General features: G+C 39.7%; 1 protein-coding gene across 1 annotated transcript; it reads right to left on the bottom strand.

Moving 5' to 3' along the window:
• Positions 1 to 1012: 1012 nt before the first annotated feature.
• Positions 1013 to 6326, bottom strand: LOC308091687 (cytosolic 5'-nucleotidase 1A). Its single transcript, XM_080437368.1, has 7 exons — positions 6308 to 6326; positions 6070 to 6159; positions 5428 to 5544; positions 5078 to 5207; positions 4777 to 4899; positions 1902 to 2059; positions 1013 to 1483 (listed from the first exon to the last, which is right to left on the bottom strand). Exons 2-7 carry the CDS (start codon positions 6103 to 6105, stop codon positions 1241 to 1243), a joined length of 807 nt encoding a protein of 268 aa, XP_080293494.1. The 5' UTR covers positions 6106 to 6159; positions 6308 to 6326; the 3' UTR covers positions 1013 to 1240.
• Between the last annotated feature and the right edge of the window lie 7406 nt (positions 6327 to 13732).

Here is a 13732-nt window from a genome sequence, read left to right as displayed (position 1 = left end):
CAGGACAAAGTTGTTCTTTATAGTACAATAATATACCTTTAAAACGAAAGGAGGAAGTGCTGCATGGATCAGTGGCTCTATAGACAGGTGCTCTTTGGTGGCACAGGTAAGAACATTTGACAAAAAAATCCAATTAGTTCTGCTTGACTCCCAAGTGGTGTGTGGACTGCAGATTTGCAAGAAAAGAAAATGCACTCAGTCTTTAATGAAAAATTCAATATTTTATTTTGAGCAAGGCAACAGCATGACCAACACGTGTCGGACCTAATAGGTCTTCATCAGACCCTGATTATGTGACATTGTCCCATTAACAATTAATTAAAAAAAATAAAGATTCCAAAACCGCCACATGTACTGTACTGTATGATCATTATTTTCAAAAGATCAGATTGCCGGCACACTACTTTATGACCAATCAGGTAAATGCATTTAATTATTTCCAGTGTAATTTGAAACTTGGCTATTAAACCATAAACATACAATAACCTCATTTGGAAGAACCACTTAAGTCAACACAAAAATATTTTTCAAGATACAGTACAAACATTAACACTGTCTAAAATCTAGATTACCTGAGAACTATCAAGCCTTATTGGTATAGTTTAATTTTAAATAATCCAGTTATAAATGAAGGGAAGGATTCAACTTAATGGATTTTTAAACTGTGCAAAACAAACACACTAGGAAGGTGTTTGTGAAGGTTGATACTACCAAGTTTAGTTGTTTTGATATGGAATGGCCTGATAGTGACTACATGCTGCTCCCTGCTGGACAGAGTGCAAACTACTCTTGCTGTTTCATAAACAGGTTTCACTTGACAGTATTTCAGCATTATATGGTGTATTGTGCAGCCTTACACAACAATGTCTCAAAGTAAAATACACAAACCAACTTAGAAAACTAGATCATGGTATCTGAACTCCACTTTTTAAACGTTAAGCTGTTTCAGCAGGTGTTATGCACACTGCATTGTCAATAACTGCAAATAAGCGTAACAGTGAACATTCTTTACCCCCATTATAATAAACAACCTAATTTGTTCTGTGAAAAATAAAGCATACTAGTTGAATTCACACAATTAATTTGCTTTGTTTTGGCATTCGTTGTATGTTCGCATAAAAGGAATTTGACAGTTCCATGGATCTTTCCTCTTCAAAGAATCAATACAGTCATGTAAGCCCTAATAACCGGTGATAGAGACATCTTATCTTACACAAATAAAGGACAACTGGCTACTGTTTTACAGGCCGTCGGTGAAGACTATGTGTGGTTTGATCAAGGAGAGGATGGGGTCCCTGGGGGCTCCAGCAAGACAGTAAGCTTCATCCACCATAAGACCCCCGGCTCGCAAGGTCCTCAGTGCCCTTGCACACGTGTCTCTGGAGCCCCACACTGTTACCAAACTGGTGCTGACAGGGCTGCCTTCCAAACCAAACTTCTTCCTAATCTCGCCAATTAGACTGGCAAACCTCATAATGGAGTCCTGGTGAGGAAGAGACGGTAATGGATTTGTTAACTGGAGGTAGAGATATGAGGAATTTCAGGAAAGTCATGACAGATTGATATGAAACTACATTTTCATTTATCAAGTCATTAATTATCTTATGACATGCATAATGATCACATTCAACCAGCCAAATCTTGGTCAATCTGAACTCTGCCTGTTAAGTGTGTCAATGCAAAAAGCCAATAGGTAATATAAGCCATGAATTTTGATCCATAAGTCACTTTGTCCTGAGAGCAAAGATTTAATAGTAAATAATTCTGATAGAATACACAGGATAAAGTGTGTAACCCCTGAGCAACAAATACCTAGAATATCAATATTCAAAGATGTTTCCTTCAACATTACTGAGAACCATAAGGTTGGTAAGAAAGAACAACAGTAAACTATACCGTACCCTGGCAGCATTGAAGTCATGGAGCTTTGCCTCACTAAAGCCTTGTTGAGGGGGTAAGTCTTCATCTGAGAAACCAACGGCATCTCCCGAGAGCAGCACTCTCAGTTGGTCTGAGGAATGGTCCGCTGTGTGTTGGTACAGCAACGCAGAAACGATGCCTATCCAATGACAAACTGGAGCCGTAAGTTTAATATATACACACTCCACCGCACAACGGCTTAACTTGCCGAAAAGCAGTGATCTTCAAGCTAACAATGCGTTGTTAGCTTGAAGATCAGTTCATTTCGGTAATCAACACCATCCTACTAGGGAGCGTAAATTAGTCTTTAAAGGGATACTTCACCCCCAAATTATCACTTTGTTAAAATAATTAATCATCCTGTGTTGCCTTGAATACATCACAATGAATAAGCCAAAGGCAGGTCTTCAATTCCAGGTGTGCGACACAGTAGTGCATGAGGATTTTTACAGCAATGTATTATTTAGCATTATTTTAGAAACAAGTGTGTGTTTAGGACATGCTGATTATGTGGCAGGAGTCGCAGGACACTTGAATTCTATAGCAGGAGTAATTCTTTGTAGGATTTAATTACATATTGCTGTTGTTAAAAATAATCTCCAAGCATTTCACTGTGTCAGAATTGCCACCGATTGTTTTAATCTCCTTTCTCTGTAAGGATATGTTAAATAAATAAAGATATTAATCAAGTATTCAAGGCAGCACAGTGTGAATAGCCGAATTTAAATGCTAATTATACTTTTTGGGTGACGCATCTCTTTATAGGCAATTTTATTAAACATTTGTCGAACAGAAAAAACGATTATATAACAAAATGAGAGGGAGAGATAAAGTCACTGCTACAATCTAGAAACAAACAGTGTTGCAAGTTGAAATCATGTGATCACATTCCACTGTGAACACGACTGCAACTAATAGAGCTTTTACCCAGCACCATAGAATGGTTCTGAGACCGGCTAATAACCAGTCCATTTGATTTTCCATTTGCAGTTTGGCACTAAATGATTTCAACCGTGTCCAGTCGTAATTACGAGGGTAATGGCGCAGGTATTCAATGATTGGTTTTAGGCCCCGTGGTGGGACAGCACTAATGATCTGAGAATCAACACATAAAAGTATGTCTCCAAATGTCTGAATATTTACAACTGGTAGAGTGGGTAGACAGTGGAGGAGAGACAATAACACATTTCCAAATCCACAACTATTCGAAGAAGATTACAGCTGTTGTCACCTACAGACACTCAATAGCATGTTATCACATGGATGGTTGATTAGTCTATTCAGGTAAATAGCGGTTTTGTGTGAAATACATAATATGTGGATCGTTACTCAGCAAAGCACCTCCATTCCTTGGCATATTAAATTTTGTATCAGTAATGGCTATATCAAGCCCGATCAATTTCCAATCATTAGTATATTTTACTGCCATATGGACATTATCCAGAACTCTAATCAGATATTGCAGTTTAGACGTGTTACCGAACGACCAAGTTAGATTTGATAATAACATGTTTTGGGTGATCTGATCAGGACTACTTAGTTTAACGTATATGCCCGTGTCACTGTTTCGCTTGACAAAAATAACAAATTCTCAACCAAAAGAGGCATGGACACTTTTCAGTTTATTGCTGAGGTATGTGGGTTGAGTCTAATCTCTCTCTCCATCTCTGGTGGACACACACACACACACACACACACACACACACACACACACACACACACACACACACACACACACACACACACACACACACACACACACACACACACACACACACACACACACACACACACACACACACACACACACACACACACACACACACACACACACACACACACACACACACACACACTCCTATTTTTGTCATTAAGAAAAAAAAGTCTAGACTGACTTTATTCATGGTTTTGTGGATCTAGAAGGTCCAGATATACAGGTATGTAAATCTCATCCTACATGACATTACTTTTTTAGCTTTATGTACAATTGCCTGTTAACTTCTGTAGAGAGGTAGCCCTAACATCGTTAGTATGCTCTGACTACTTTGATGTTTTCAAAGGGACGTCTTATTCCTGACTCCCGAATTCCCCTTGGGATCAATAAAGTTCCTATACATCTATCTAGGACTAGGTCCACTGTAGTGGAAACACAAATGATAACCTTTCACACAACTCTGTCACAGAATGGAGCGGAATGGACTCAAATTATAGAAAAGAGCTATAAAAGCTTAAAGTTTGTACTAAATGTAAGGAGGAAAACTGAGGTTAAACCCCAAAGGTCAGAGATCAATCACAACGAACAACAGTGGTGTACAAAGTACTAAGTCAACACCTGTACTCCAGTACAAAGTATAGATACTCCTGGTCAAATATTACTCAACTACAAGTGAAAGTTTCCCTGTCAAATTTGTACTTGAGTTAAAGTACTTTTCAAAAGTAAATGCTTTAAAAATTACTCAAGCATTCAGAAGTACAAATTACATTTTGTTTTTAATCAATACATTGCTGTATTAAAAGTTTGAGATTTTCTCCCCAAAAATGCAAAGTAAAGTAAAATATCAATAATAGGAAGAACAGCAGATCTACAAGCTCATCACACGTTGCGATGTGACGCACAGTGAGCTTGTAGTTCTGCTATTTTCACTATAATTGAAATTGGGCTTATGTGGTTCATTCATAATGTACTTCACTTCCTAGAATTGTAGTGGAGTCAAAACTCAAAAGTACAATATTTGTCTTCGAAATGTAGTATCACATTCACAAAAGTAACGTTTAGTACTCAAGTAAACATACTACTTTGTTACTGTCCGCCACTGATGAATTACATTTCAGTATGGATAAACAACACCTACACACCTCTTTGTAATGCCGTCGACACATCTGCTGTGTCTGTGGACAGGAACAGGTCGACTCTATTTGATAGCAGAGTCTCTATGGTGTCCTCTTTGCTGCAGAAACAAAATCTGCCAATCTCCAGACCTGTGTGAGACGTGTTGGACATGCAAGTGATCAGCCAAAATGGTTTAATGCTTTATAATCCAGTAGTAGAGTAGTAGAGAGTAGAGTAAATGTACAGTACACACCAATGAGAAATTAAATATGGGTGCCAATAATTCTTTATACAACTGACTGGTCTGAGGATATACTCATCAAATACCATAATGCTTGGTGCTGGCAATGATCCGTGATTGATTCTCCTCACTGTCACTGGAAAGCATGATGACATCAAACAGCTGTGTTTCCCGGGGATTCTTGTCCAACAGTTTCTTATTTACATTTTGTAGAGCCTTAGGAATAGTTGGAAAGAAATATTGCTCTGAATGTAGTCATATAATTATAATAAATACATCCTTATCAAATGCAAACGCTCAGATGAAACTGACAATATACCATGCATAAGCTATCGTGTACGTTCATCATGACAGTCACACAACAATGCATAGATTATTTTGTCTTAAGATCATGTAAGGTGGGAAAACAGGTTCTGAAACAGAGAAACAGGCTCACTTGAATGAGAGGGAAGGCAGCACCCTTTCCAAAAGGTTCAGTGCTGCTTTGAATGTTTTGGTTTGACCAGATTGCATGTGAAGTAACTGCAACAACCACAGCATTATCCACATCTCTCTGTAGAAGGGAAAGGTTGAGAAAGGTGATCGTGTGTGTAGAAGACCAAGCATGTTTTCCCAGTCAGTGGTGGAAATATGTATGTATAAAAATATGTTACTTAAGTAAAAGTATCAATACTGCAATGTAGAAATACATTGCAAGTAAAAGTCTGGAATAAAATATTTACTTCAGTAAAAGTACAAAAGTATTGGCATAAAAATATACTTTATGTACCAAAAGTAAAAGTACTCATTATGCAAATGTTTAAAATGTATAAATAGCATAAAACTGGGGCCTAAGTGGGTAATGTATGTTTTGTAAAAATAATCAAAATCTACTAATAACTAAAGTTTTTAAAAAATTGTAGTGGAGTAAAAGTAGCACAACATTTGCCTCTGAGATGTGGTGGAGTATAAGTAAAAGTACTGAAACATAGAAACACTCGAGTAAAGTAAAGATCGCTCAAAACTGTACTTGAGTACAGTACTTGAGTAAATGTACTTAGTTACTTTACACCACTGGTCCCAGTCAGGACAGTCGTACCTGGTCTACATCGGTATTTCGCACCATTGAAACCATATTGACTGTTTCTCTCTGGTTAGTTGTAGTCTGTCAGGAAGCCGCTGGAAAGAACTGGTCAAAACAATGACATAATACGATTAGAGGCAGACCAGGACTTTATCTAAACACACGATCTGAGCTTGACTTAAAGGCATCGCTATTGTTAGAAGAACTGTCTGACTTCCAAACGATTTATTTCTAGCCTCTCTGTCAAACTTACTTGTAAACGGATGTTTCTGAATTGAAGTTCCGGGTGTTACGCCGAAATTGGTGACCTATAGAATACTGAGTCACAGACCACTGCGGTAAGTATGGTGAGAGGTTTGGTGCAGTGATGGAAGAGGGTTTTAAAAGTATCAGTACTGCAATGTAGAAACACTCTTACAAGTAAAAGTCTGGTAATCAAAATTTACTTTAGTAAAAGTACAAAAGTATTGGCATCAAAATGTATAAAGATCTTTTGAAAATAGCAGATCTATGAGCTCACAGTGAGCCTACTTCAAGGTTACAAAAAGCTGAAAAGGCTTTTTTATTGCCCTTTTGCATTAAATAAATGAATGAATAAATAAATCTTTACTGTTAATCACGAATCTCATTCACATAAGCATGAGATTCACATAAAATAACAATTATGCCAGATGATCTCATATTTTCTTGTCCTAATTAATTCCTCATAAAATCAAACAAACGAACATGTCCTGTGCACATAGAACCTAAAATAGCACATCTAGCTTGTAGATCGCCTATTTTCAAATGGCCAAAATGTATATAGGGCTGAAGTGGTTCATGCATGTTTTGTAATAATAATCTACATCTACAAAGTAACTAGTACCTTGTAAGTTGTCCAATAATTGTAATGGAGTAAAAGTACAATATTTGCCTTTGAGATGTAGTGGAGTAGAAATAAAAGTAATGAAAATTGGAAGTTTAAGTACAGTATTTGAGTAAATGTACTTAGTTACTTTACACCACTGCATGACACTGGACTCACCTCACTTTGACTGAGACAAGGAGACACATCCACAGCCCCTGTGAAAACCAGCAGCCGCCTCCAGCATCACCTGCACCAGGCTGAGAGATGATGGGTGCAGCGATGCCTCCACGTAGCAGACAGACCACACCTACACTGTAGCAGCCATGACAGTGGAGACCCACCTGGCCTCAGGCTGTGGGGATTGCGTTTTCGCTGGTCTGACCTGCAGACACAGAAGGATGTGGTGACAGAGAGAAACACTATGACGATGTTCAAGAACAGGGGAAATGACAAATATACTGTAGCTTTATTATAATATGATATAATATAATATATATATATATATAAAGTGAGTAAGCCTTGCCGGGCCATGTGGCCCAAAGCAGGGCAGGAGCCTATCTCGTGTTTCTGTAGCGTGAGGCAGCTTGATGCACATGTAAACCCCCTGGACATGATGCTAGTATGTCACAGGTACCCCAAATCTAACCCTTGATGCTGGGGGTGAATCGAACCTTGACCTCTGAGGCCACTGAGCTGGTAGTTTATGAATTATGACTAGTAGATAATATAGCAGCCTAGAGTTGTTAACAGCAGGTCCTTGACATGAAAATGTTTGAGAACCACTTATCTAGCCTGACAGCTGAGCCTGCCCTGTTATGTATGACATGTGCAGAAACACCTTAGACAGACAGACAGACAGACAGACAGTCACAGACAGACAGACAGACACAACATGCAGAATGAAACCATCCACGTTAACACATCAATGCACGTTTCCTCTCAACGACAGTAACACTTCTATTAGACCTAACTACTAACTAGTAGTCTATTCTATAAATATAGACTATATAGAATATTAGACCTATAGCTTTAGATAAAGACTCTCGTAGATCTACGACAGTCTTAGCGACCACCTTTCACCTGCTCTGTAATAATCTCTCAAGAACAGATTCTGCTCTGTACAAACAGCAGAGGGCGCTGTTTTTCCTTCTCATTTGGCTTTGGGTTCCCAGATTGGCTCTGTAATAACACACACCCAGCAGTAGCGCCTACGGAACCTCTCCCTCCGCTGTATAGCTCCGAGATGAGGTTCCTCGTTTGTTTCTGCCGTTTGCGGTAGACATTGTCGCACATGTTTCTTACCCCTTTCTGCACATAGTATCCAAAAAGTAAAGCATTTCCGCCACTCTCTCAGATGTTTTAAGTTCTAGCGGACCATAAAAGCTATCCAACGAGTTGAAGAAAGTATTTAATTTGCCTCGGTCTTCATCCGGTTCCATAATATTTTGCATTAGAAGATGCAATTCAACATTTGACCAGTAGGGGAATCAGTGATGTTATCTCTACGGGCGCAACTCTTGCGCAATGTCTTAAAAACATGGTGTGTGTGTGTGTGTGTGTGTGTGTGTGTGTGTGTGTGTGTGTGTGTGTGTGTGTGTGTGTGTGTGCGTGCGCGTGTGTGTGCAACTCTTCACGGTAAGTTGTTTTAACATCATGTTGTGTTGTGTAGCTGTGTGTGTGTTACTGTTAGTGTGTAGCTGCTGCTGCGTTAGCTCCGACGGAACCTCTCCCTCCGCTGTATAGCTCCGAGATGAGGTTCCTCGTTTGTTTCTGCCGTTTGCGGTAGACATTGTCGCACATTTTCTACTTTACATGTTTCTTACCCCTTTCTGCACATCGTATCCAAAAAGTAAAGCATTTCCGCCACTCTCTCAGATGTTTTAAGTTCTAGCGGACCATAAAAGCTATCCAACGAGTTGAAGAAAGTATTTAATTTGCAACGGCTACTTTTGAGGATGGTTCAAAGTTAAACCGAATCAATGTAATATAATATTGTTTATAATAAAGAAACCATATGTATGTCCGTATCAATATAATATCATATTGTTTATAATAAAGAAGCCATATGTATGTCCGTATCAATATAATATCATATTTTGTATAATAAAGCAACCATATCAATATAATATTGTTTGAAACAAACAAAACAACAAATAAAACATCATTTAATTGTGACGTATTTGGAACAAAGTCACTTGTCACAACTCATACACACTGCATTTTGAGGCATTTTTACTTTACTTGAGTATTTCCAATATCCAATACTTTTACTTCTACTCCACTACATCTCAGAGGCAAATATTGTACTTTTACTCAACTACAATTATTTGCAAAAACAATTGTTAGTTACTGTAGATTTTGATTATTACAAAACACAGCATGCATTACCCACTTCAGCCCTATTTAAACTTTGGCTAATTTCAAAAGATTTTAATACATTTTACATACACCTTGTGAAACGGGACATTCTGCATAATGAGTACTTTTACTTTTGGTACTTAAAGTAGATGCCAATACTTTTGTACTTTTACTAAGTCAATTTTGATTACCGGACTTTTACTTGTAACAGAGAGTGTTTCTACATTGCAGTATTGATACTTTTACTTGAGTAAAAAAAATGAGTACTTTTTGCACCACTGTTGATATTGAAGATCTGCTATTTTCGGCAAGGGACAACGTCTCTCTCTCTCGAGTCACACACATGTACGCACACACGCACGCGGGCACTCACACACACTGCACACACACACACACACACACACACACACACACACACACACACACACACACACACACACACAGTTTACGTTCAACAATGTGCAGGCAGCGTGAATTTAAGCCGCTGGCACAGTTGTACACTGACGTAGACGTCGGCGGGTAACCATGGTAACCAACACAGGTGTCAGGTCACATGTCAGGTGCAAGGCTCGTTCGCGCCCTTTTCAACAAGACTTGAGGCGAGGGGGCGTGTCTAGACTGACTGGCCTCTTAGATTGGCTGCTCTGGGTTCTGCAGATCTCAAACAGAGCAAGCAGCTTCTGGAGGACCACAACACTGCAGCGGAGAAAGGACACTCCACTGTCCTGCAAGGACACTCAGCTGTCCTGCACGGAGACAACACTGTCCTGCAAGGACACTCCACTGTCCTGCAAGGACACTCAGCTGTCCTGCAAGGAGACAACACTTTCCTACAAGGACGCTCCACTGTCCTGCAAGGACGCTCAGCTGTCCTGCAAGGAGACAACACTGTCCTGCAAGGACACTCCACTGACCTGCAAGGACACTCCACTGTCCTGCAAGGAGACAACACTGTCCTGCAAGGACACTCCACTGTCCTGGAAGGAGACAACACTGTCCTGCAAGGACACTCCACTGTCCTGGAAGGAGACAACACTGTCCTGCAAGGACGCTCCACTGTCCTGCAAGGACTCTCCACTCTACTGCAAGGACGCTCCACTGTCCTGCAAGGACTCTCCACTCTCCTGCAAAGACAGAGTACCAGGACCAGCAGCAGAAAACGCAAACACCTCGCCACCATAAGTGACGGTGGTGACAACAGCTGCAACAAGGTGGCACGTATGGAGCCCCAACCCCCCCTGCTGGTGATGGAGGAGGTTCACGACCACACAGACGTCTTGCAGGAGGATGACTTTGACGTGGCGTCCGTCGTTTTTGACGACGACCTCGGGGAGAACTGCAGCACCTTGGAGGAGCTGGTCCTCCTTTACTGCGAGAAGGAGGCGTCCACCTTCACCTCAACCTCCACCCAGGTGGAGCTGGAGCTGCAGGGGAACCAGCCAGAACCAGAACTAGAGCTAGAAACAAGCAGCCAGAACCAGGCCTGTCATCCCGACCACCAGTCCTACAGTGAGCTGTCTGGTTTGACTGTGGGGTGCAGCAGCATCAGTACAGGACACCTCCACGTGTCTCAGCACCAGGACCAGCAGGCCTCCACCCTGTTCCCACAACAGCCAGAGGAGCTGGGGGTGGAGGTGTTGCACCCTTGGGGGGGAATCAAGGAGATGGAGGAGCAGGCAGGCTTCTTCATGAAGATGCTGCTGTCAGGTGATCCCTACGACCCCTTTGATGGCTGTTGGAATCTTTTCTGAGGGAGTCATTGCAAACAATGAAGACTGACCTCCCCTTTTTGACATATGATGCTCTATTATTAGAGCTCAAGTTCTGTAATGGTGGGACTGAAAACACATTCAGACAACTTGAGTGACCTAGAACCTAGATGTATTTGAGGTCTTTTCAATCTTGTACCTTTTAACTTTTATTCACTATTGTAACTTTTCTTCCTAGTCATATACTGTATCATAGTTATAGGAAGCTAAGTTAGACTACAAAATGATATGATTTTAACAATAGGTTAGTTCATAATGTTTGTACAGTATATATATTTTTTACAATTATTGTGTACTTTATATAATAGAGGTTAGAGGTGTATACAGTATATATCTTTACAATCATTGTGCACTGATATTATATATTTTTGCAATGAGTGTGTACATAATAGAGGTGGGTGGGATGGGAGGGTATTTGGCTCATGTTCTGTTTGAATTGTTTGTATTTTAAAAATAATATGTATTTTTACAATGTAATTTTTGAACTCAGATTGTCTTACTTTGTACATGGCAAATAAAACTTTTAAAATGTCATTCTTTGTTTGTTCTTCACTGCATGCCTGATAAAGATCTTTGACCAAAGCATCACATTACAGTGTTGCGTATATTCACTAAATATTGATTTCAAATTCACTGGTATGAGTCAAGTTGTTCACTCTACTCTGGAAGGGCACCTTCTTTGAACCTATAGTTGTGGGATCGCTAAAGCGATCACACTACTGTTATCTTCACCATTTTTGGGACCGTTTTTTGGCCCCTAACTAGTCCTTCATACTTTTTGCTACAAACTCCGTAACAACTCTTCAACGTTCGGCCTACTCAGGACATGTCGGCTACCATTTGAATTTTTTGAAATAATTTGTACTTTTAGAGATATTTCACTTTTTACTGCTAATAAATCCCATTCATTTCAATGGGGAAATATATACTTTTAGCTAGAAACTTCGTTCCAACTCTACAACGTTCGGCCTACTTAGGACATATCGGCTACCATTCGAATTTTTTTTAACAATTTGTACTTTTAGAGATATTTCACTTTTTACTGCTAAAAAAAATTCATTCATTTCAATGGGAAAATCCTATTTAGCTACAGTGGAGCCTAGCAACTGCTTATTAGACCCTAGCAACACCATATTAGACCATAGCAACCACCTATCATACCCTAGCAACCACCGATTAGACCCTAGCAACCACCGTTCTACCCTAGCAACCACCTGTTTTACCATAGTAACCGCATATTAGACCATATAGACTGCATATTAGACCTTAGCAACCCCATATTGGACCCTAGCAACCGCTTATTAGACCCTAGCAACCACCTGTTTTACCCTAGCAACGACCTGTTTTACCCTAGCAACCACCAATTAGACCCTAGCAACCACCTATTAGAACCTAGCAACCGGCTATCAGACCCTAGCAACCACAGTTTTACCCTAGAAAACTACATTTTATACTATTCAACACCGACAAACCTTTAGAACCGTAGACCTTTAAAACCTTTAGAAACTTTCAAACCTTTCAAACCTTTTGAACCTTTAGAACCTTTAGAACCTTTAGAACCTTTAGAACCTTTCAGACCTTTCAAACCTTTCAAACCTTTCAAACCTTTCAAACCTTTCAAACCTTTCAAACCTTTCGAACCTTTCGAACCTTTCAAACCTTTGGAACCTTTCAAACCTTTGGAACCTCTTAAACCTTTAGAACCTTTCAAACCTTTAGAACCTTTCAAACCTTTAGAACCTTTAGAACCTTTAGAACCCTTAGAACCTTTCAAACCTTTCAAACCTTTCAAACTTTTAGAACTTTAAACCTTTCAAACCTTTAACACTACTAACAATATCAATACTCAATACCATCAACATTCTTAGCGATCCCACACTGTTTCTTCAGGAACAGTACTTTCTAGTTATGTGTAATAATAATAATAATAATAATAATAATAATAATAATAATTAGAACCAAGCAGCCAGAACCAGGCCTGTCATCCCGACCACCAGTCCTACAGTGAGCTGTCTGCTTTGACTGTGGGGTGCATCAGCATCAGTACAGGACACCTCCACGTGTCTCAGCACCAGGACCAGCAGGCCTCCACCCTGTTCCCACAACAGCCAGAGGAGCTGGGGGTGGAGGTGTTGCACCCTTGGGGGGGAATCAAGGAGATGGAGGAGCAGGCAGGCTTCTTCATGAAGATGCTGCTGTCAGGTGATTACAATTACGATGTATTATATTATTAATGTGCTGCCATGCCATGGTGGTGCAGGAGCCTCGACCAGCTCCCCTGTCTGTACATTACATTCACAACATAAAGTCATCCATAACCTCTAGGTCACTGGTTCAGTGGTTCCCAAACGGTTTAGCTAGAGTCCCAAATATATATATATATATATATATATATATATATATATATATATTTATTTATGAATTTATTTGGAAAATAATCATTGAATTTGTTTTTAATTCACGAAAACATTTTGCAATTTTGGATTTTCTTTTAAAATGACAAAATTTAGAAAACAAAAAACTAATGGATATTCACTCACGACCCACAAATAGCCTTGGTGATGAAGTGCACAGTGATTTCGGTTATATCAAACATACTTAAGAGACTCTCAAATCCTTCTTTGGGCCCTCACACTCCACAGATAATGGGGAATGTAGATACAAATGTAGAAAAATTTACTAAATAACAGATGCTGAGTCATAA

The sequence above is a fragment of the Gymnoscopelus braueri genome (assembly GCF_963280865.1).
Source record: "Gymnoscopelus braueri genome assembly, chromosome: 9".
NCBI lineage: Eukaryota > Metazoa > Chordata > Actinopteri > Myctophiformes > Myctophidae > Gymnoscopelus > Gymnoscopelus braueri.
Note: the sequence above shows the minus strand (reverse complement) of the source record. Positions and strands in the feature narration are given on the sequence as shown.

Coding starts and splice junctions, on each gene's coding strand:
- LOC308091687 (XM_080437368.1), bottom strand. CDS start 6,105: ATGGTTTCAATGGTGCGAAATACCGATGTAGACCAG. Junction 5,545..6,069: donor GAAATACCGATGTAGACCAG/GTACGACTGTCC, acceptor TCCCTTCTACAG/AGAGATGTGGATAATGCTGT. Junction 1,484..1,901: donor ATGACTTCAATGCTGCCAGG/GTACGGTATAGT, acceptor CTTCCTCACCAG/GACTCCATTATGAGGTTTGC.